This window comes from Dendropsophus ebraccatus, chromosome 4 (genome assembly GCF_027789765.1).
Source record: "Dendropsophus ebraccatus isolate aDenEbr1 chromosome 4, aDenEbr1.pat, whole genome shotgun sequence".
Taxonomy (NCBI): domain Eukaryota; kingdom Metazoa; phylum Chordata; class Amphibia; order Anura; family Hylidae; genus Dendropsophus; species Dendropsophus ebraccatus.
In genome coordinates, this window is record NC_091457.1 from 55302234 (window position 1) to 55327484 (window position 25251).

Consider the following 25251-nt stretch of genomic DNA (forward strand, 5'->3'; position numbering starts at 1 on the left):
AGCTTGGCAGCCTTCCTAAGGAGAAACATCCATAGCGCCACATCTGTCTTTTGTGTGGTATTATAACTCAGCTCTATTCACTTTAATGAAAATACGCTGCAATACCCATAGTGGAGCTGTATTTGGAAGAAAACAGACAATGAAAAAAAAACCTGGATAACCACTGTATTAAAAGGCTTCTTCGGGACTAGAAAATCACAGCTACCTTCTTGCAATGTTGGCACCAACAGGATGTTGTGAGCGTGCACCGCAAAGACTACTGGGAAACGTAGTCTGTAGTGCACGGAAAGAGAAACAGTAAGGGGGACAGGGCAGAAAAATGCATCAAAGGAGCAGGACTACAGTAAAACCAAATGAAGATTATCAGGAATAACATGGGTAGTTTTTATTTAACAAGGCTGCCTGGAGTTCCCCTTTAGGATGCCTTTACATGTACAGTATTGCAGCAGATATGATGCTGTGGTACTCTGTACTGTAATTTTCTATGGCTCCACATTCTCGCTGCAGATTTTCATTCCGCTGTGAAAATGTAGCCCCTGCCTACTTAACCCACCGCTGCCGGGTTAATACATTACCTGCCTGTGCTCCCGGATACTTCTTCGGTTTCCTGACGTCCCGTTCAGCCAATCAATGAGCTGTTTCACCACAGCCACTGACTGGCTGAGCGGGAGGTCTGGGAGTCGGGAGAGCGGACAGTTAATGTATTTGCCCTGCAGTGGTGAGACAAGTAGGTGGCGGCTAACAGTACAGCATATTGCAGCTGATTTTGAGCCGCAACTCGCAGCGTGAAATCTGCTGTAAGGCCATGTTCACATAGCATAAGACACTGGCCGTTCCGTGACCTGGCCGGGTCACTGAACGACCGGTGTCAGAGAAGATCATTCCGGCCGATACTGCAGTACCATCTGGATGATCTTCACTGTAGTTGTCCAAAAATGTAGAGGAGACAGCACATCCAAAGAAAATCTTCACTTTTAATCACACAAGCGCACTTGTGTGATTAAAAGTGAAGATTTTCTTTGGATGTGCTGTCTCCTCTACATTTTTGGATATCCTAACACGGACCTAGGTCCGCTCCGGTAAGACAAGCACTCTGACCCACATATTGTATCACTGGTGCTGCTGGACGTATCCGAATTCCCCGCTGCAAACAATGGAGCGTGCGGCTGGAGCCACATGCTCCATTGTGTGCTCTAACGGGTCTTCTGCGGCCGCTATTCATTAAATTGCGGCTGCAGAAAACTGACATGTCATGTTTTTTGTGGCGCCACTAGAGATGCCAGCTGGAGTGTATACTATGTGTATACACTCCAGACGGGATTCCCGTGGCCTGCAGCACAATGTGGGTAAAGGATTAATCACGGCCGTGTTGCAAATTGGCAATAACAGCCATGAATAATAATTTACTTACGTTGTGTGAACATGGCCTAATACTGTATGTGTGAAGGTTCCCTTAAGCATTGGCTTACTGGATAGCTAAATTTCACCAGGTGGCACTAGAGAACTAGCTTTCTACCTTCTGGAGGGAGCCAGCATGATAGACCCCTCAAGTCTGCTTTTTAGGGTGGCAATGACACTGCAGCTATCTCAAGAAAAAGCAGGTAAGGAGAATGTGCATCCCTCCAGCTGTTGCAAGATGGGAATTGTAGTTTTGCAATTGCTGCAGGGTTTCCATCCCTGATCTACCCTGATATTAGAATATTAAACCATGACGGGCAACTCCTGGAGGCCTAAAACAAAAAGTCTAAAGTTCCAATAAAAGACAAAATTACAATAGAAATTAATAACTCATCTTCATACAATCTGCATACCATCCTATATATGTGAGCAATGCCAAAACAAACGGCACAGGGCCGTCTAGTGTAGTGTAGTGTATAGGTCACATACCCTAAAAGGCTCTGCATGACATGACAAAAATTTGTGGACCTATTGCTAACAAAATGATATCTATAAAAAAAACTATGGGAGACATTTACTAAGGAGTCTAATGTGTGTGACTATTCTAATAGGGATTGGTGTATATTTTGTTCCAATATCTTATGACCAATTTATTAAAATGTGGCACTGCCATAGTGAATGTATCTAAGTCGCAAAAATGCTAAAAGAGTCGCAAATGATAAATTGGGCGCTAATCCCGAATTATATGAACTTTTGGGTACTCAGAAGTACTTTGGGTACTTTTGAGTACTCAAAACAGGTAGATTTAAAAAAAAAGGTCTCATCTAAAAAATATTCACCCATCGAATACTGGTTCATAAAATGAACTTAGACAAAAAACGGGTGAAATATCCAATTATTCACCTAAAAATAGGCGCAAAACCCTGAATAAATTTCCCCCTATGTTTATCGAGCTAAGGCTTTGTTTGCATTTGTATGAACACTATGACACACAACCTGATATGTTTAATTACAAATACTATAAAAACCCAATAGACCCTATTGACTTGAAATGAGGTCCATAGCGAGGCATGTCAGATAAATCTCTCTGTGTAAACACACCATTACTTGCCACCTTTGCTGTGTACACTGGAACAGTCAGCTGTAACCATCAGGATATGGTAGAAATTGTACAATTGCAGCTGCCATAAAGCATTCCCTCCTGCTAGTCTGTCTGTATAGACAATACAGGAAGCGAGTATGTGTCTCTAATATGGCCGCTTGCAGAGAAATTTTTAACAATAAAAATTAAGGGGGAACAAAACACAGCAATCACTGAGCTCAGGGAGATCAGTGAAAAAATTCCAATGAAGTACTCAATTAAGAGTCTCCATTGATGCCCCCTACAAGGAGTCTGTGGAGCCTCGGTTGCAAGTCTTAAAACACGGAAATAGCCAGATATCCCTCTCTCCCAAGAAGGAAGCCTGTTGCCAAGGGGTGCCTCCAGATGGGGAGATCACCAAACCACCCTGATAGATAGCTTCTTAAGTCCCACTCAGTTGCGTGTACTGGAACATAAATAGGAAAACACCAGGGTGGCCCCTTTTGTGTCAAAGTCTAACTCTGTTGCGAGCACTGCAACATGACAAGGGTTTACCAAGGCTAGGCATCCATCCACAGGCAGCTGTTTTGAGGTATTTGCCCCTCATCAGTGTGGAGCAGGATTCTGGCTAGCAGGGGCAATGAAAAATAGACCAACAAAACACAGCAATCACTGAGCTCAGGGAGATCAAGAAAAAAATTCAATGAAGTACTCAATTAAGAGTCTCCATTGATTCCCCCTAGAAATTTAAATATGCAAAAAAGGAGTCAGTGGAGCCTTGGTTGTGAATCCCAAAACACAGTGGAGATTTATCAAACTGGTGCAAAATAGAATTGTCTTGGTTGCCCCTAGCAACCAATCAGATTCCATTTTTCTTTCCTCACTGATTCTTTGGAAAATTAAAGGTGGATTCTAAATGGCTGCTAGGGGCAACCTAGCCAATTCTACTTTACACCACTTTGATAAATCTCCCCCTAAATAACTATTGCATTAAAACCTATAAGAAACCACTCTGTGGACTTAGATACACGGGCCAATCATCGTGCAAATTTTTTTTATAATATTTGAATTTAAGCACTAATCGTTTTCTGTGTATGCAGGCAACGATCCAAATATCATTTGATAAAGGGTTAATTCTGGTTCTGGTATGTCCCTTTGGTCCGCTCCTAGTCTGGTACCTTTGTTTCCTGTATAGGCCGCTTACTCTGTATTATATATAGTATATACACACACCCATCGGTCCTTCTCTCACCACTGGAGTAACATACAACCCTCGCAGATATGTATAAAACTACTTTACTAATAACATAAAGATGACAAGGACATTATACATTATATACAAATACAATACATTACATAGAGAACACAACCACACACAGCTGCCTCCTTTCCTACCCCCCTGGATACCAAGCACCATGTGACCAATGCTGTGTATGTATATACAGTATAACATATATCCAGATCCTACACCGTATCCTGGATCTGTACTTACTAACAAAGCCACATCCAGCAGCCGACCACTAGTACATGTACATATAGAAACTCATGCATAAACAGCATATATATCTATAGCAACACACACTTATACCTAGAATATCTATATGTACACATATACAGTCTACTGTGATGCTATTATACTTATATTGCTATATACACACACAGAAGGCCCACATATATTATACCTGTTCCTAAGTGCTTGTTCGTCCAGGGCCGCAGGAAAGAGAGAGAGACCTAGAGGGTTACATAGTTTATATCCCCTAGGATTTGTCCCAATCCATCCCATGGACTCCACCCTAAGACCACTCATATACCTTACAGTGGGGGAATGGAGAATGGTGACCAACTGGTAAATTAGCTTCTTCCTGGACTCTGGGCCTTTGAAATGCTAATGTCCAAATGGCCTTTGGACACACTGAGAGCTCAGTGAATGCCTGCTATCAGTATATACTATATACCTGTACCAGGTATATAGTATATGTGGTCACAGCTCCTGTAACATCATTCAAGTGTTGTTGATTGAATCTTTTAAGCTAACCATAAAATCATTGTTAATCATACGCCAAATATTCGCTAAGTGTACACATTGTTCATTTTTTTCTGGGAGTGAGCGACTGTACTAACGATCAGAACTAACGACATGGAGATAACGTTTTGAAGAGGCTGCGTGAGGGGGTTGCCCGTGCTCGTCCCTGCTCGGAGTGCTTCCTGGGCTTGGGCTGAGCCGAATTTGTGGTATATATTCGTTTGTTCGTTTGTATATGTATATACTGTATGGGGAGATGAATGTGATTTTTTTTTCTTCTACTTTATGGACCCCGGGTGGACCTGGACCTGGCGTGACACCTGCAAGAGTGGTTGGCATACTGATTGCCCTGGCTAATCGTACTGATCATAATTAATGGTTGGACGGTTGGCTGGGAGAAAGTGTGGTATTCCGCAGTAGTACTGTGGAGTGCTGGCACTGGAATGTTTATGACGTGAAGTGTGCCTCTCGCGGGCGCTGGTCACCCCTCCCCTAGTTGGTGGGGGGTGGCAGGTGCGGGTGGGGGGAAAAAAGCGTGATGGGCGGGTCCTCTAGGGTGTTCCAAACTGTTAAGTGGTTATTAAAGTTGTTAGTAATTATGGTATAAGTTTGTGAAGATATGGTCCGGATGGCCTGGCTCGGGGGGCAGGTCAGGGTTGAGGGGGGGTATGGGGGGCATCTTCACGCAGATAGATTAGGGTAACTATTGTTTGTTAGGGTGTGGTTTAATGGAGTGCTAGGAAGGTTACCCCATGATTTGGGTTAATGCTAAGTTGGCCTGTGGGGTGACTCCACAGGTTGTTTAGTTGTTGTAAAAGGGTCTGGGGATTTAGTTGGGAGAGGTTCTTGGGTGGGATTAGGTTAAGAGAGTAATTGTGGATTGTTTTTTTATCGGGTGTGTTGACTTTTGTAAAATCAATAAAAATTTATGAAATAAAAAAAAAAAAAAGCGACTATGGTTCTGCGTGTTATGGTGAACAATTTCAGGTCGTTCCCCACAGCTCTAATTTGCAATAATTTATCGTTAATCGGTAATTGACGAAAATGGCTTTATCAAATAGGACCCTAGTTAATGACATTAAAACTAAATACATGAGACAATTGTAGCAGGAATCAAAGGGCAGACATTTCTAGCTCCACCTGAATGAGCCCTTGAAACCCCCTGTTCCTCAGTACTCTGAATAAAGATACTCATATTCTTACAGATACAGACTGTAGCCTCTGCTTTGTGTGAGCGTCAGGAACACTTCCTAAAGTTGTGGTGCCTACTGTAAATGGGAGTTAGTATATCAGAGTGCAATGGGAGGCACACTTTATACTACATGCAACTATTCTGCAGTCAGGAAAGGGTGTCCGAGCTTCTGTATCATAAGGGTCTATAAATGAATTTGTGTTCATTAACGGTCGTTCATCAACACCAATTTAGAGTTGGAACAAACACCCACACGCGGAGGAGCTGGCATTTCACCCACGGTACAGCACAATGCGCTTTGCTATAAATTGATGAGCTGTATAGTGGTGGATTTAATGAGTTGCACACCTGCTATTTACACCCATGCTTGTAGTCTGCGCCATCATTTCACAATTCTGTCTCTATAAATCTTCCCCCTGGGACCTCGCCAGCTGGGAAAGACAGATAGGCCCTGGAAAAGTTTGTAAGTAATAAAATATCCTCTCACTAATGTCTGAGCTGGTAATAGCATTGGGCTGTAATTACGTTTAAAGGGAAAGTGTCACGTTTAATTCATTATAATTTACAGGATATTGTGAGTTAGTTAAGAAAAACAGAGGGAGCCAGTATTTTTAGTAAATGAGAAAGTTATTGGATATAATGACTGCAGCTTGATCATTCTGTCTTCACTACTGTAACAAATTACTATTTAGGAGTGTAGTGGGAACAGCTGCAACCCGGCAATGGTGAATGCGAAAGACCCCTTTGCCACATCGGTATTCTACATGGCACAACAAGTGGCCAACAACTTCCAGACACAATTATTAACTCCTTAATGACAGAGCCAATTTTCGTTTTTTTCTCCCAGTGTTTAAAAGGCCATAGCGCTTGTATTTTTTCCCCTACAGACCCGCATTAGTCCTTATTTTTTGCGCCATTAATTTTACTTTGCAATAGCAGACTTAATTTTTTGCATAAAATACCCTGCAAAAACAGAAAAAATTATATGCACAGTGAAATTGAAAAGAAAAAACACTATTTTTTTTATTTTATTTGGGGTGGTGGGGTGGTTTTTATCTTTACGTCATTCGTTCTATGGTAAAACTGACATGTTATCTATGTTCCTCAAGTTGGTACGATTACAACGATAGGCAACTTTTATAACTATTATATTATTTGATTGCTTGGGGGACTTTTAATACAACTAAACTGATCTCTCATAGAGATCAGTGTAGTAAGCATTATACAGCACCGATCAATGAGATCGGTACTCTATCGGTCTGGTCTGCTGCAGACCAGATCAATAGAATACCGAGCCGGGATCAGCGTCTTTCCGATGCTGAGTCCCGGGCCAATGAGATAAAGGGATCTATCCACTAGACCCCAAGGAAAGGCAAATGGAGGACTTTTAATGCAGTTGTCACGTTTCCTGTCATGTTTGTCTTAATTAGCGGGACCAGTGATCAGCCACGCCCACTAATAGCCGCGGTCCTGGGCTGCAGATAGCAGTTGGGATTGTGGTGGTTCAGAGTGGGGTCACGGTGCAACCCCCCCATCTGAACCCCGCTAGGGGCGCGATGACGTAATTAAACGTCATCTGTCGTTAAGGGGTTCAAATGAATGTCACCCCCCTGACCACTTACCAAGCCAGCAGCACTACTGGATAGATATCAATAAAAGCATTCAGAAAATACCTTTGTTGTCTATGTCTATATTTTCATTAAAAAAAGTCTTTATTTGGGCCGTCAAAAGTGTCAAGCATGCGGGACCTTAAAGAGTCACTGTCGTATTTTTTTTTTTTTGCAGAAATCAATAGTCCAGGCGATTTTAAGAAACTTTGTAATTGGGTTTATTAGCCAAATCTGCCATTATCTGCATGTAAAAAGCCTTTTCCCAGGTCCCCCCCCTCCTTCCTCTTTTTCATCCACTCTGAAAAATCTGAAAATTGTGACTTGTTGCAGGAGTCACACTCTGTCTGCTCTAGGGAGAGGGGAGGGGGGAGGAGGAAGGAGGGAGTTAGCCAGCAGCAGAAAGCAGATAACAGAGGATTACAGGCACAGCTGGGTGACAGCTGTAATCCGAGCTCAGACAGGTCACTGGTGACTGTCACAGGAGATATCCCGTGAGGGATTTGTAGATTAACTCTTTGTTGTCCTGTTTTGGTCTTTTCTTTAGCTCTCTCCATAGGAGAACAATGAAGACAGGGGGGAGAGCTTCAAACTGCTTTTTCATGATAAAAATGCATTTTTCGGATAATAAACCCAATTACAAAGTTTCTTAAAATCGCCTGGACTATTGATTTCTGCAAAAAAAAATTTCACGACAGTGACACTTTAAGTTCCCTGGGCCGTAGCACCTACACACCTTGGTGTGCTGAATGCACAGTGTGTGTCGCTGATTATGCAAGGTGGCTGGATACAGCACAGTGAGGCACAGCTATATAAATATAAATAAAAGACACAGACAACAATAGTATGTTGAGAATGTTCTTATTAATATGTATCCAGCAGTGCTACCAGCTCGCAGGCAACCAGCAGTTTACAAATTTCCTTTAATTGTAAAGCCAGCAAATGGTGAATACCGTAGAGCTAATCGATGCCTGCCCATAGTAGACCAAACAAGGACAAAAATATTTAAACTGCTTTCCAGGACTTTTTCTTTGATAGCCTATCCTCGGAATAGGTCAATAATTTTAGATCTCTGCTGATAAGCTGTTTGCCAGAGCTGCAGGACTCATTTAGGGTACACATTGAGGAATCTGTGTGGAGAAGTTCCCGCGGATTCCGCCTCTTGCTGGAATCTGCCTGACCACAAAATGGAGTCTATGGGATGGGCAGAGATGCAAGCAGAAGCGAGCGGCGGAATCTGCGGCAACTTCTCCGTGCGGATTCCTCAGTGTGAATGCACCCATACAGAGTACACAGAGGCAGAAACAGACAGCCCTTCTGAGTCACTACGGCTCCGTTCTCATTCACATTAATGATCCCAATAATGCATATGTGTATGTCAAAGGTGAGTGCATCATAGAAATAGCCCAGGCAGCTATTATAGAGCCTCTGAAAAGGAGGCGGGCATTCCAAGATGGTTTCATCCACAATTAAATGGGTGGTGAGAACCTGCACGGGTCTTGTCTCCAATGTTAGAAATACAAAGATGTAGAGGCACTGGTTGGTAGTAGTGTGCTGGTGTCAAAAAGCTCCCGAAAGAGGTCCAATTTTTATTGTTGCTGTATAGAAGGTAATGACAATTTCATAGTGGTGTAAGTGCAGGGATAAAAGGTTAAAACATCTGCAAATACCAGTTTTAATCGATTTATTCAATAAATAAGGTTAAAAAAAAGAGAGAATTGCCGGACAATGAGCTGTTTTATCATGTGCTTTTTATCATTTGTGATGGGACCACATGTACATAATTACATCCCCTGAAGAAGGTTTCTAGAATCACATATTCCCTCCTCCCACCTTAACTTGACAAACTCCCAACCCACAAAAGGCTTTCAGTCCATCTCATCTGCTGGAGCCTCCGATCGTGACGTGCTCGCTGGAGCGCTCTGTTATTGTCATGATTCCGAATATTTCTTTTACCTTATTCCCAAAGCTTCCTGGATGGAGCCTGAGTTTGCTGTAGGCTCAAGAGACCTACTCAGAAGGCACGGAAGGAGGTCTGCATGTTTCTAATGTATCTGTGTTGACGGTGTTGTGCCAAGGCACTAAACTCAGGGCGCAATCTGTATCTGGACTATTTTTTGCGGGGCCAATTACGGATGTGTAAGGCGGTTTTGTGGACTGTATTAAAACATGTAAAAATCATTTACCTGTTGTTATATTACTATATATGTGTGTATACAAAATTCCCAAACACTGAACCCTTAGGCAATGGTCATTTAGCTGCACCAAACTGATGAATGTCTCTGTACAATGAGGAAAGTATCTTCTCTAGAAGGCTGGGATTAGATTCCTGTACCACATGGAACCTTTAGATGACTCCTGTCAATAATGATATCACTTGGGAGACATTACCCATGTCAGCACCTAAAGGTTGAATTTCATCTGTGGTTTTCCCAGTAAAGAGAAAGTCCATTATTCCCTTCTGGCCATGTAACCTGTCCCCATCCACACTTCCCAGAATTCCCTTTTGTTAACACAAAGTTCGAACCTCTGTAATTTTCACAAGCAATCACATGGTCAGACACACAAAGTTGAACAGAACAACTTCCTTAGCAGGATACGAGTGCCTCAGTCTGGTGGCATGTCCTTTTTAAAGGGGCTATTCATATCTGCTCACGGCCATAGGTCACACTGCCCCATTCTCCTGCCGTGGTTTGTGGACGGCAGACTGGGAAGCACTAAGTGATGGAGCCAAAGTGCAGAGAAATCCAGAGAGAAGGGTGAGTCCCAGCCCGCCCCAGGCACAGAACATTGACCAGCCATACCCGTGGCTGATGTCTTCTGGTAAACCGTACACAGAGCGTGGATACCGAGACAGCTCAAAATTGATTCCAGCTACACAGGTGCAGAGGGAGATAATACAGCAGGTTCCTAAAAGAGAAAAGATCAGTACACAATTATACTTGGTGGACACAATTTTTAGAAACAGGATCTACTTTTTGTGGTGAGTTTTGTAATCTAATAGAAGTATGCCGACACAGACTTTTTGGCTCTATGGCTCCTTCATCTATAACAATGCTGCTTCCCTCGGTGTACATACTAACAGTCAGGTCATGTATGACTCACACACCTATGTGACCATAAGATTTCTAAAGAAAAGGTTGTTGAGTGAAACACAGAAATACAAACCTACAAGGTAGGGGTACCGAAGGAGGGGGGGGGGGGGTTGAATCATTAGAGTAAACAAGGCTGAAACTGAAGAGAAGGCTCCCTGTACTAGTAAATATCAAAATCTCACAATTATCTATCTATGCCTTTACATAACTGTTCATCTATCTACACTGCATTCATAGGCTGGGTTCACACTACGTATATTTCAGTCAGTATTGTGGTCCTCATATTGCAACCAAAACCAGGAGTGGATTAAAAACATAGAAAGGATCTGTTCACACAATGTTGAAATTGAGTGGATGGCCGCCATTTAATGGCAAATATTTGCTGTTATTTTAAAACAACGGCTGTTGTATTGAAATAATGGCAGTTTACTGTTATATGGCGGCCATCCACTCAATTTCAACAATGTGTGAACAGATCCTTTCTGTGTTTTTAATCCACTCCTGGTTTTGGTTGCAATATGAGGACCACAATATTGACTGAAATATACGTAGTGTGAACCCAGCCTATATAAAATGTAAAAAAAAAAAAAGAATGTTAGAAATCTTTGCTAATTTGTTGAAAAGAAAAAAATTTAATATTGCATTGCAGGTTCACACATCTGGATTTACGGATTCTTCACCATTCTTCTCTGTATAGATCCTTTCCAACTCGTCAGATTGGGTGGAATGGTGGTTTTGAGGTCTCTCCAGAGGTTTGATTCGATTTATGTCAGGGCTCTGGCTGGACAACTCGAGGACATTTACGCCATAAGCCACTCCTGTGCTATCTTGGGTGTGTGCTTAGGGTCATTGGGGACATTTATCAAACATGGTGTGAAGTACAATTGTCTTAGTTGCCCCTGGCAACCAATTAGATTCCACTTTTCATTTTCCAAAGGAATGAAAAGTGGAATCTGATTGGTTGCTAGGGGCAACTAAGCCCGTTTTACTTTACTCAAGTTTGATAAGTCTCCCCCCTTTATCTTGTTGGAAGGTGAACCTTGGGTTGAATCTGGGGTCTAGAGCACTCTGGAACAGGTTTTTATCAAGAATATCTCTGTACTTTGCTCTTTTCAGCTTTTCCTTAACCCTGACCAGTCTTTCCTGTTCTGGTGACTGAAAAACAGCCCCACAGCATGATGCTATCACCACCATGCCCTATTGTAGGCATCGTACTTAGGCCAGAAAGTTCAATCTTGGTTCAATCAGACACTAGAATCTTACTCTTTTACATTTTGAGAGACCTTTTGGTTTTTTTAAACTCAAGATGGCTTTCATGTGTCCTTTACTGAAGAAAGGTTTCTATCTGGCCACTCTGCCATAAAGACCAGATAGGTGCATGTTGACCTTCTGCAACTTTCTCCCATCGGATCTCTGGAGCTCAGCCAGAGTAACTACTGGGTTCTTGACCTCCTCTCTTACCTATCATTTTTCCTGAATACTGGTGCGGACAGCTCTGGGAGTAGTAATGGTAGTGCCAAGCTCATTTTATTTAAGAATTATGGAGGATTCTTATGGAGAATTCCCACTGTGCTCTTGGGAACTTTCAGTTCAGCAGACATGTTTTCCCCTTACTTTTAGGCTGCATTCACACGTTCCGTGTTCCGCACAGATCGCAGATGTGGATTGCCTATAACGGACTTGTGTGAATGCAGCCTTAGGTGGTTCTTTCCCCCTCATGGCTTGGTTTTTGCTGTGATAAACATTGTCAGCTGTGGGACCTTACATAGACAGGGCTGTGTCTGTACAAATTATGTCCAACCAACTGAATTTACCACAGGTGACCCCAAGCTGTAGAAACTAGGAAATTTAGAAAAATCGGAGACCTCAGTGCTACAGTTCACAGCAGCACATCAAAAGGTCTAAATACTTGTATGTGTGAAATTATTTTTTTTCCTTTATAATAAATCATTTACTCATCATGGGGTAAAATTATTATTATTTTTTTATTATTTTACACAAAGCCTCAACATAACAAATGTCCAAAAAGTGAAAGATCTGATGACTGTTTGTCAAGGGTTGAATGCACTGTTTGTTTGTATCTATCCACATGTCCATCTATCTTCTATATATTTTTCTGTCTCCCGATTTTAAAGTCAGAAAGGGTTAATCTCTACAGGAAAACCATATTGGACAGATTCTGTGTTCATACAGTTCAGCTGCCTCCTTTGGGTTTACAGGATATGAATGACAAGTGACTCCACAGACATACTGATTGAAGTCCCTGGACATCTGCACTTGCAGCCAGGGCCAGAGGTTGGTATTGATTTCACTTTCTTACATGTCATAATTGGTAGATGGGGGAGCCGTACGGTTTATAAACTGAATCAGCCAAAAATAGAAGGGAATATATTGTTGGGAGTGAACAGCTTGGTCACCACCCTGGTCATATGGCCCAGCCAAAGATTCATGTGTATGGGGAAGATGGAAGAGATAACTTGGCCGATAGGTATTGAAGTTGTATATTCACTTCAGACTCCTTACAACAGTTGGCAGAAGAAACAAGCCTCCAACAATTATCATAAAGGTATGTTCACACACAGCAGATTTGTGCATGATATCACATAGGCCTATGCAAATTTATGCATTACCATAAGCGAACATTAAATGCGATATTGCAATGCAATAACAGCATGTACAATAATCACTTGGGTCAAAACTCTGTGAAGCCCTGGCGTAGTAAGATAACTTCTGAATATTGCATGCTACCCTAGAAGCTCTGCTGTCTTATATGGTCCTATATCATGGCACATGTGGTTGGCTATAGGCCCATAGCATGAACTCAGCCTGCATAAGCCTTAGGGCTTGGTTTTACACACCTAAATTTACCAAGACATTCTTACTATTTTAGTAAGATTTAGACTAGATTATTTCAGGTCATTTGGTTATATCTGCATCTGGGAAAGCTAAGTAACAATCAGTGTGGCCATCAATATAGCTTGTACAGAGGCTGCCATTTAGGTTTATGCTTCTCCTGAATAGAGACTCATCAGCCTGGAAAAAGGTGGATGCAGCCCAAGAAGTGCCTGAAAAACATAGATACAGCCTATGTATCTATGTTTTCCAGGCAGTCCTTAGGCTTCACCCACCTTCTACAAGCGGAGGGATTCAAATGCCAAACCTTTAGGTTCATATGAACCCAAACATTCGTCAGGTTTGCTCCTCTCTACTCCAGAATGTATCAGTCAGTAACATCAGGAGAACAGAAAAGAGAGGTGGCAGCCATACTGGAAATCATCCAGCTTTATTAGAAATTGATATAAATAAGACACCTTTTAATTTTAGAGAAAATGCCCTTTAATTTCATGTATCACTAGACATAATAAATCAGACTGCACCGGGTGTGACAAGGTAATTTGTGAGGGGTCCCATAAGACCTCTTAAAAATGAATATAGAGCATCCCCTCCCCCTCCTGGCAGTGTCCTCAGCTGGAGGAGTCTATCATCAATCTATGATCTCTTTGTGCACAGACAAGTCAATAGCTGATAATTAGCTGATTCTATGACCTGAAGTGGAGAGAAAAGTCGTCCTCACCTCCCATGAGAAACAGCAGTCCTGCCACATACTGCATTAGGTCATGCTCCTTGCAGCAACCCAACACTCCTATAAGCCATCCAAATAGGATGATGGAGACCGCCATTCCTATAAAGCCGGCTGTCATCCGGCGCAGATCTGGGGGAGGGAAACAGCAAGAGAAAATTATTTATTCATTGGCAAATCGGAAAATGTTACCAACTAACCTGGTCAATTCTAACCTGTTTTTTCTATTAGAAAAATCTTCACAGTTTTTACATCTATGTTCACTATTTTACAGGTTATATATGGAGTTGACCTAGATATCAAGTGAAGAAAGGTTTTAAGTTATTGCTTGTATTGTAGTTAAGGTTTTTTTTTCCCATTCTGTTTGCTGCAGCTATGGTGAGTGTAATTCCTTATCCAGACTTGTGCTGCTTGGGGGCGACCTTCTCCGCCGGCGGTGCTGGCCGGGTTCTGGTGTGGTGTTTTTGGGTCTGGTCCTGTGGCATGGGGGTCGCAGGGCCGTCCCATTGGCCCCCGTTCCCTGACTGTGCACGCCTGCGGGGTTGGTGGCCACTGACTGGCACGGTGTGGACTTAGTGTAGGGACCCATGTGTATCAGATACCGGCACGAGGTACATGGGGCAGTATGGCTTGATCAATTCATACACAAAATTCTGATGTGTTTTTTATTTAGCCTAGCGGCACTAGTATCAGCCATAGGTGTGAGGTGCAGCACTCTGTTTCTTCCCTGAACCGCATTGTAGTTAAGGGCCTTTTACATGGGCCGATTATTGGTCAGGAGTGTTGCTAGAAACGCTTCTGCGGCCAATAATCAGCCCGCATAAAAGTGACAACGATCAGTTAAGGACCGGGAAAACGCCTGTTCATTTAAAGAAGGCTTCAAAATTTCTCGCCATCTGCCAAATGGATATACATGTGTGTGCCGTCAGTTTGCCAAACACACAGCAGTTGCATATTTACCAAATGTGCTGCTACTTGAGATTCGGCATCCTCTACTGCGGCTCTTCTGTCCAGCGGCTGTCTTAAGGTCCCTCCTTCTCCATCTGTGAATCATTCTGGAGGAGGCGGGGCCTGAAGACAGTGGCTTGACCGGTATTACATGCCCTGATAATCCTGGGGAAGCAAGCGCCAACCTTTCAGTTTAGCCCTGGCTTCCCCCTTGTTCCCAACTTGCTGCCTGCGCTATTACACACACATAGTGGGGAGCAGTGGGAGGAGCCACCCGAATGGTGTTCGCTGATCGTGGCCTTTTAACATGTCCTATTACACTAAATGATTATTGGTCTGAACGGTCCGTAATCGGCCAAGTAATGGTGATAATTGTCTAGTGTAATAGGGCCTTTAGAGTGTATTTATTTCTCGACTGTGCTTTTTCTAGGAAGAGATAAGTCAGCACCTTGTCAAAATCGATTGTCGATGCATATGTGCACATACTGGTAAAGACCCCATTTACTTCTATGGCCTGAAAGTAGTGACCTGGTTAGGTCATTTCCCGTACATATTCTTGAGTTTTACTAGTTTACTACATACTGTAGAAGTAAATAGGGTACGTGCAAGTTCGTGCGCCAATACGTCAACACCTCTTTTTGACAGCGAGCAGGCATAAAGAAAGGGACAATTACTGTGAACTAGTTGAGTTTTCCGTATTAGATGACTAAACCTTACATAATGTAGAGATGACAATTCTCAAAAAAACTTACATAAAGACACTGAAAAGGTAGCAGATGCTTAGCTCATACATACTGTATTTGCCCTGGATGACAAAAAAAATTCCTGCTATTCTTCAAAACTGTGTCCTTGAAGTTAATCAGATCATATATTGGGGAGATAATGTGGTCTTTTCCTGTTCTCAGATATAAGGTGAACTTAGGGTTCACTATTTAGAGCAGTGCTTCTCAATTCCAGTCCTCAGGCCTCACCAACAGGTCATGTTTTGAGGATATCCCATACAAAGAACAGCTGTGATAATATCTGATGCACTAAGTATAATTATATGACCTGTGAAATACTAAGGAAATACTCAAAACATGACATGTTGGTGAGGCCTGAGGACTGGAATTGCGAAGCACTGATTTAGAGGGAACAAGGACAGGCATCTGTCCTATTAGGTGTTGGTACACCACTGGTCAATCTAGGGCTTCCCTTAAAAGTATATTGTTAAATTCACTGTTTTTTACTGTGGTGAAGCTCTGTGGTGTGTGGACCTCTTCCCTAATCTCGGCCCGGTGTGGGACTCTTGGTCATTGGTCATTTTAGCATGCTTACTGAAATGATATTTCCCTACCATGTAACACTACTACACGTCCTTGTCCTGCTACAGAAAGCCATGCCCTGCAGAAGGTGTCACTGTGTATAGCAGGGAATCGGTGTGTACAGTAGAGAAAAGAGGTTGTGGAAAAAACAACAGACTCGGCACTTAGCTTGACAGTTTTCCCTAACTGTGAATAGGGTAAGAGTAAAGAGACTGCGGCCTGATCATGAAGACGTGGGCTACTTACGCAGAGCGTGCCACTCATCTTGACGGATAGTCTTGGTGACATTGATTGGCAGGTTTGATGGCAGCGAGGAGGATGTGTAGTGATATCGGACTGGAGTGCAGCGTTGAACAAGTCCTGAAACAGAAGGTGTAAAAATGGTGAGAAGAAATCACATTGGTGTGTAATGTGACTCTGCAAATGATCTCTAAATATAAACAGTACTGTCTCTATACAGAACAGGCAAAGTGCTGAAGAAATACATTTACAGTACATGTCCTACTACAGTAAACTATTACTTGTACGTATAATATGTATGTACAAACCTGGTTAGTTTCCCTTTAAACATTACAGTAACTTGCAATTTGCAACCAAAACACATTAAAAACCATTGACTGCGATGTCACAATGTGGCCGCCCTACCTTCTTATCACCCTACCATAGTCGCTGTGTAGCCCTAACCTATAGCTTTAATCGTGTTTTATCTTTACAGACTTTGTAAGCTGTAGTGTGGATCATAGGAGCGTACATTTCTGGAGCTGTCAGCCGATAAGAGTCTGTCATAAGTCTACAGCTAGGCTGGTGCCGGAGCAATCCTAATGCATCGAGTCTACAGCCAGCAGACCTGGATCCCAGCCAGAACTAGGTCAAACGCCATCCTCCATCTGCATTCATCAACCAAATTACAGACAAGTCCGCAGCAAAATAATCTCCGGCTCGTTCGCTATGCCTGGTGTGTATGCCACATGAATCAAACATTACTCAGGATATCACTCTTCACTATTGTCTAAATGTTTTCTGTAATGTCCAGCTGAGTGGGGAAAGCAAAGAGCAGCCAGTGAACCATGGCTTAAATGGATTGTCTTATAATAACCCCCTGTGTAGAAACGTCAAAGTGGGGGCCAGGAAATCCATGTGCTTGCTGGCAAAAGACCCCCAAACCATCTGATAAACACAGCTACTTTTCAATAGCAGAAAGGGATTATCCAGAAATTAAATACTTTTTAGCAAAAACAGCACTGTAGTGACTGGAGTCTTGGATCCGCTGTATCATCGTTAGCAATGGCATAAGCCGTACCAGGGAGCGGAGTCTAAGGGGACGCTGGTCTTCACCAGTGCCAACCGCAAGGCGGGATGGACTTACTGCGGCAGGTGACCCCCAGGTCGCTAACCCTGGCTAGGCTTGCTAACGGCGGCGGGCGAGGTGCAGCTGGAGACACGTGGGCAGGCAGGAACACAGCAGGACGCACTGTCCCTTTAAATCTGTGACAGCTGGTGCACGTGCCTTAGGAGGCGGGAACGCGCACGCTGACCAGGACAGCGGGAAGCAGGAGCGTGGCGGGGTAAGAAGCTCAGTGGAGCCGAAGAGACAGCGGCGTGGGACTTCTGCATGTGGGCTCCAGCGTCCGCTGTCAGGGAGCAGGTGGGGGAAGCAGAGCAGGGGCCCGGAGCACAGGACACCGCCACAGCTGTGACAAGCACCACTTCTATCCCCAGGCTGGGTGCGGTATTACAATTCAGCTCCATTCACTTCAATGGACCTGAGCTATAAAACTACACCCAAACTGAGGACAAAAGTGGTGCTGTTTCTGAAGGATAGCAGCAATGTTTTTCTAAGCCTGCATAACAAATTGTATATAAATCAACCCTTAAAGGTGCGTCTGATCAGGACTAAGGGGGATAGAAGGGTTTTAGCTGTTGCTATTGAACATACTGGAATCTAACAGATGCCCTCAATGCCAGATTGGCATAAAGGGTAACATGGAGGGAGTTTAGCTCCGCTACTCCAGTAGATGGGACAGAGGGATGAGCAAGCATGGCTATGTCCACCCATTCTTCTATGTCCATTAATAATTCTATTATTATCTGTCATCTGTCATCATCTATAATTCTTGGATGTTATTGTACTGGCCCTTTAAAAGGTTCATGTGACAACCTCATTCATAATTATTCTACCATAAATCAGGAACATTTCCTCACCATGAAAGCAGTAGCTCAGTGCTGTCTGGACCGCTGCCAGTCTCAGCTTGATGTGTGCCCATGTTCACTAATGCATTGCATGAATCCCTTGAAATAGCGACTCATGTGGCTTGGAAACACTGATGCCATCTTAATTAAATGGCCGAGCTATAGGAAATACTTACCCAAAGTCTCAACATGTAACTTGCTGACTTCATCCTACAACAACCATCTCAATATTTAATGAGGCTACAGAAAAAAATGCATTATGTTCTAGATGTGTCCAGGCCTCATCGGCCAAGAGAATACAATCTTAAAGGGGAAGCGCACCACAAGAAACACAATTATCTGCAGTACAAATGCTAAGGCTGAGACTATAGAAAAACTAGTGGTGGCTATATGAAAGCTTTCCATCATACACAGAGAAGTAAGGGGAGGGGTGACAACCCTGACACTGTATTGCCGCATTTTATTGATATGGCTGTATGAGAACTTTGTAAATTTCTTTGTTTTGCTGCTGTTTAGTGTTCATATAAATTACTCAGATATAGCTTAACACATTTTTTTTCACATTTCACACTGAATGGTCTATTAGATTAATTTTTCAGGATATTACAGTTGTGCGGATACTTAATAAATGTAGAGAAAATGGATGGGAAAAAAATTTAAAAATGGAATTTTTTTTGCAGACTTTTTAATTACATGTTTAAATTTACATGTTTATTTTAAGCTAATAATAAATTAGCATGCTTCTAGGCATCCATCTGGGTCACGATGACACAGGTTTTTCTTTAGATAGCACTTAGGTTGAAATAACAGCATGCTCAGTGTACTGACAGCCCTGGATAGCAATCTAGGTCCCCAGGGATCACTAGACAGGGGATTCCTGTCCATGATCACATCACAGAGATCCAGTAACACCATTTAAGAGGAAAGACCCCCTTGATCACAGGGTTAAAAAAACAGTACTGGAGACTTCGCCAGTGTCAGCCGGTAAAACAGGATTTTGGCGGTCAACACCTGTGCTTTTTGATTACACAGGACACCCATGTAGCACTTATTCTAAGACCCTTTAAAAAGGCATGTTGGTAATCATTGAAGTAATATAAATGTTTTTAAATTTAATACAGTGGGAGGAGGGACTCAGAAGAAGAATAAGAAGGGAAGTGCGGCATGTAAACAAACATTCCAGCACTACATATTGATGGAGCAGCATGGGAGAATGGAAGGAGAAGAGGTACATGGGGCGATATGTATAAATATGTGGGCTGAGAAGGCAGTTTCTGACCATCCAAAATTGGATGCAGGAAGTAAAGGACAGTAGCAGGGACTGGAATACTTCCAGTGAGCAGACAAAATATTTCAGCCTGGAAAACTGCTTTGAATGATTACTGTCTTTTTAACGTTACTCCATTGAATAGGTAATAAGATTTCTAACATGTTTGCAAATTACTTAATTTAACAAAAAAATCACTCCTAGCTGCCAAAACTCAGCTCTAATATCTGTGTACCTGCAGTCTGTCAGCCTGTCTGCCTCCATCAGAAAATCCACACTGTCCCTGAAAAGTAAATCAGGTCTTCTCTCTCATATTACTGCAGTGTCCCGATTTATGTAAAAGTTTGTTGTGTGGCTGAGGAGCTTAGCACTTCAAACTGTGTTTGGGTATTGTATGTTGCTTGTATGTACCAATACTTTACTTGTCACAATGCTCAACAGCAAACACTGCAGTATATTGTCAGGGCAAGGCTGGGTTCACACTACGTATATTTCAGTCAGTATTGTGGTCCTCATATTGCAACCAATACCAGGAGTGGATTAAAAACACAGAAAGGCTCTGTCCACACAATGTTGAAATTGAGTGGATGGCCGCCATATAAGGCCCCGTTCCCACTGAGGAAAGGTAGCGGAATTCCGCGATGGAATTGTCCGCCGCGGAATGTCGTTAGCCTCCCGCTCATAATGGGAGTCTATGGGAGGCGCGCACTCCTGCCCTGTCCGCGCTGAAGAATGAACATGTTCATTCTTCAGCGCGTACAGAGCAGGAGCGCGCGCCTCCCATAGACTCTCATTATGAGCGGGAGGCTAACGGCATTCTGCGGCGGACAATTCCGTCGCAGAATTCCGCTACCTTTCCTCAGTGGGAACGGGGCCTAACAGTAAATAACGGCCATTATTTCAATATAACAGCCGTTGTTTTAAAATAACAGCAAATACTTGCCATTAAATGGCGGCCATCCACTCAATTTCAACATTGTGTGAACAGATCCTTTCTGTGTTTTCAATCCACTCCTGCTTTTAGTTGCAATATGAGGACCACAATACTGACTGAAATATATGTAGTGTGAACCCAGCCCAAGGGTTTATATTTCTGCTGTGTCTTTACCACATCCAGTGTCACATGTATGGAAGTAAGATGCTTTTGGTCACATGACACCTCTCAACGTTAAAGGGTGGACTAAAAACAAGTGTAAACCAATGTGAGCCTGGCATTTGGCCAGAGAACATGTGTAGGTTTTCTCAGTGTTCTGTGTAAGGCCAGATTCACACATACCAGATCTGCAGCAGATATCACGCAGCGAAATCTTCTGCGGATCCCTTGCCTGTTAGTTACTTTGAGAATCCATACTTGCAGCGGGATTGTCATCCAACTGCAAGTTTGTAAGTGACAGCCCTCTTAGCCGCCCGCTGGCCGGAGCATAAATCACCTGCTCCACGCTTCGGCTTGCTTTGGGGGCTACCAACGTCTGGACGTCCCGCTCAGCCAATCAGTGGCTGCGGCGGGGCAGTGCACTGATTGGCTGAGCAGGACTGTCTTCAAGGTCTGAATCTGTTTTCCAAGTGAATATATGTATTTCCTCTTCAAGATTCCCATTTTCCAAAGTAAGTGCTCTAGAAGGGTTTGTAACAAGAGTAACTACAACTACAGAGACCTTGCCTCTGAGAGCTTCAGTACCTGCGAGTAGAACAAGCTACATACTGCCCGAGAGCCTCAGAGTCAACTAAAACACTTCCTAAAGCCGTTTCAAATCAAGTCACCATTTCCAGTCCATGCTATGAGAATAGGTTCTATGTTCTACAATCTTCTTCGAGTCCAGGGTTGGATAATTCCCAAGGGCCCCCTGGCACCTACCATTCTCTAAGTAGGCCTGATCAGCTTCCTGGTGTGACAAGTCATTGGTCTGCATTGGAATCACAGAAACAACTGGCATTACTGTACCCAGCTAGCTCTGTGCTATACCATCTGTTGCGGTCCCTGTTGTCACCACATCAGTTAAGTGCTTAGTGTAACTCCTTGTTTACTGTGCTGTTGTTTCTTTCATTTTATCAGTACCTGCAGAGAGAGTGCATTAGTTACTTTATTTCCCCTCTATGCTATCTACAGAAATGTACTGTAAGTTATCCCCAGCACACTGTCAGCCTGTTCAGTCTACAGCAATCTGACCAGCACAACATCCTGGCATAGCAGAAAGGGGTAGGTCATATACTTTAGCTAAGATAAGGAAAAGGAAGCCCTAAGTGTGTGCTACCAGCAAACTACTCTGCTGTGGTCACACCATGAGAAATGGAAACAATGGAAAATAGCTGTGCACCATGACAAGGCCTAAAATAACCTTGTCACCACTGACCACTGAAGGGTTAATCTAAGAGAACCATGCAGGTTTTTAAAAAATCTTTTAAAACAGTAAAATTAAACCTCAGGGTTTACTTATCATGATGTCACCCTATATTACGTTATGTTTTGGTGGGACCAAATTAGTCTCTAATGTGTGTAAATGTCCCCTGATAGATGTCGGGGGATGGAAGGAGAAACATTGGCATGCTAGATTAGGTTTTTTGGTAGATAAACGCAGGGCCGCCTCTGCCATGAGGCAGAATGAGTATTCCACCCCAGGCAGCAGATTCTTTGGTCCCTGAGGGGGCACTAACTTCTGCTCAGTCCTGGCCGCTCTATGTAAGCTGCTAACCTGCTGCCTGGCTTCTCCCCCTGCACAGTGTCTTCTCAGACAAGCTAAGCTGCTACCTTTGTGGTGTCTATGTAGTGTTCTATGCACCTGTTGCAACATTCTCCCTCCAGGTTAAGTGGTGATAAATTATTCTAAAGTTTCGCCACTAGTTGTCAGTGTTTTCTATGTGTCTATGTATTGCACAGCTAAAGTCGGCATTGGGTTAATGTTTTATGTGTGCCACGTGTTTATTACTGACCTATAGGTGGTGCTTTCTTTTTTTCTACCTATCCCTGCTCTATACACACTCACCCCCCCTGTAGGAGTTAGTTAACTCCGTGTGGGAAGAAGTGAGCAAGGCAGTCTAGTCTAGACACAGAAGTGTGCAGATGCATTAATTTACTACCACTACGTTTAGTATGCAGTGCTAAGCACTTTAAAGGGAGAGGTAACCAAGGAACACCCTGACCCATGCCGAGAACACGTCTTAAAGGAGCAGGGCAGTATCCTGAGCACAAGAGGAACTAGCCCTGATAGGACAAAGCAGCCAGTACTGAAGGCCTACATATCCTATCGCGCAGTGCAGGTAACTGGGACACCCCCAGACACTTAGCTACACCAAGATAACCACGACTGGGGCTTGTATTACCCTGACAAGACGGGTAGCGCACAACTGTAGGGCAGAAGGTGGTCAGACCAACGTCTAAACACAAGTACGAGTACACAGCTACACTGGGTTGGGACTCCTCTGGCCAACTCCTCTCCCCTACTCTACTCTTCAAGCACCATTACAACTACCTATCTTTCTCCTGCTACTCTCAAGCACTTCCTTGGGTACAAGTTCAAGCACTAAAGCCTGCGTTAAGTTTTATTCATTTTGTGAAACGTGTACTGTTATACTAGGAAGCCTTACAGTAAAGTTGTTCTATTTGTTATACTACTGGGACTCTGTCATCTTCTGTAAGCACCGGCACCCATACACACAGCACTGCACACCTTGGGTAATGTTTCCCCTTTCTGTTGGTGGCAGTACCGACAGTCTGGGTAAGTCAGTTGCCACTCAGGACTGCCATGACAAGAGCCCAAGGGACTCACTACAACCCAACAGGTCACCGACCATCTTGGGGACACAAACCGGCCATACACAAAACAGGTACCAACATCACACCTGTGTGCTGGACAAGCACTGACATCACAACAACAACCATTACTGGCCGAGTCACCACACCTAGCCTAGGATGTCACTTCCTCTGTCACCACTGCAGTTCCTTCATTATATCCCATTGTGGCTCCTTCTGACACTTGCTTCTTGTCTCATCTGTCTGCTTCCGAAATGACAGAATGAAGCAGCAACTGCCTCCTCAGCCAATCAGAATAGAGGGCCAGTGGGAAACCATGAGCCTCAACAGGAAAACGCAGTGCAGAGTTTTAAACAAGCAGTAATAATGCTTTTATTTGTATAGCACACACAGATTCCGCAGCACTTTACATAGTTGTTTTTGCCAATTATTGCTCCCTGTCCCCAATAGGGCTCACAATCTAAATTCACCTATCTGTATGTTTTGGGTGTGGGAGGAAACCGGAGTACCCGGAGGAAACCCACGCAAACACAGAGAGAACATACAAAGGCTTTGCAGATGTTGCCCTTGGTGGGATTTGAACCCAGGACCCCAGCGTTGCAAGGCTACAAGGCCATGAGCAAAACTTGATACAGATGTTCCCCGTTGACTTCAATGGGAAGTAAAAATCCGCAATGAAATCTGCAAGTCATGTAATTTTGCTATTTTTTCCTATTTCTGGATAAACCCTTGCACTTTTTGACACTCAGACCTTGTGACACTTGATATAAGGGCTGAAATCATCTTCATGAAGCTGGCTTGAGTCACAAAGGCCAAGTGACTCAAGGTGTCAAATGGCGAAACAGGTGGAATTCACCAGAAGAACAATATACACAAATGACTGAAGCAGATGGAGGACCACATGTTTATGACAGTCTTCTGACTTGGCAATATACTTTCACCCTAACACCAGGTTAACACATTAGTAAGCCTAAAAGATTAAGGGGCATAAGAATTGACCGCTATTACATTTTTAATAGAGATGAGCGCAACTCAAACATGCTGGGGTCCATCTGAATGAGACCGTGTGGCATTTGATTATCAGTCGCAGAAGAAGTTAAATGGAGCCCTAGGGAGTCCTTAAAACAGGGCTGCATCCAACTTCTGCCACCAGTAATCAAATGCCGCATGCTCAGGTTCGGATGGACCCGAGCATGCTTGAGTTGCACTTAGTTCTAATTTTTAATATTATAATTTTTTTCTCTGGGGTTGGGGCTTTACTTTAAGGGAACATGTCACATTGAGCATTCTGATCTACCAGTACTATGTTATAGAGCAGGAGGAGTTCTGTAGGACTTGAAGGGCTCAGCTCCTTCTGCTAATAACATGATGTGGGCAGATCAGATAGCATCTTAAACGTGACAAGTTCCCTTTAAATCAAAAATAACCTATTATGGATATACTGGGGAAAACACCAATAAAACATCAATTTTAATAATATGATTAAAATAGAAAAACCCCACAAACAATTAATACCACACACGTGATGAACAAAAAGTACAGACAAAATTCTACAAGGGCACGCACCAACCACGTGGCACTCCTGGACCTTAATCCACACCAATGTTCATGAATGCGGTAGTAAAAGATAAAGATACGATCTCACCCATTCAGTTGTCCAACTCGTTCATGGTGTGTCACTCCATGGTCCAGTGTAATGCAGGAGTATACACTCACATTTAGCAGGCCTCCTTTTCTCTCCCTATATGCCCCTAAGTATGTGTGTGTATATATGTTTCTACCCCTGCTCGCACAGGGTCCGTCGGGGCACTAGTAGGG

At 43.2% G+C, this 25251-nt stretch overlaps 1 protein-coding gene across 1 annotated transcript in view; it reads right to left on the bottom strand.

Annotated features, from left to right (window-relative positions):
• Positions 1-9030: 9030 nt before the first annotated feature.
• Positions 9031-25251, bottom strand: part of LOC138789651 (transmembrane protein 178B-like) — a 29157-nt gene continuing 12936 nt past the window's right edge. Inside the window, exons 2-4 of the mRNA XM_069968408.1 lie at positions 16475-16588; positions 13971-14108; positions 9031-10211 (exon numbers count right to left, since the gene is read on the bottom strand). Of these exons, the coding sequence (XP_069824509.1) occupies positions 9967-10211; positions 13971-14108; positions 16475-16588 (497 nt within the window). The 3' untranslated portion in view covers positions 9031-9966. The remainder of the gene's footprint in view (positions 10212-13970; positions 14109-16474; positions 16589-25251) is intronic.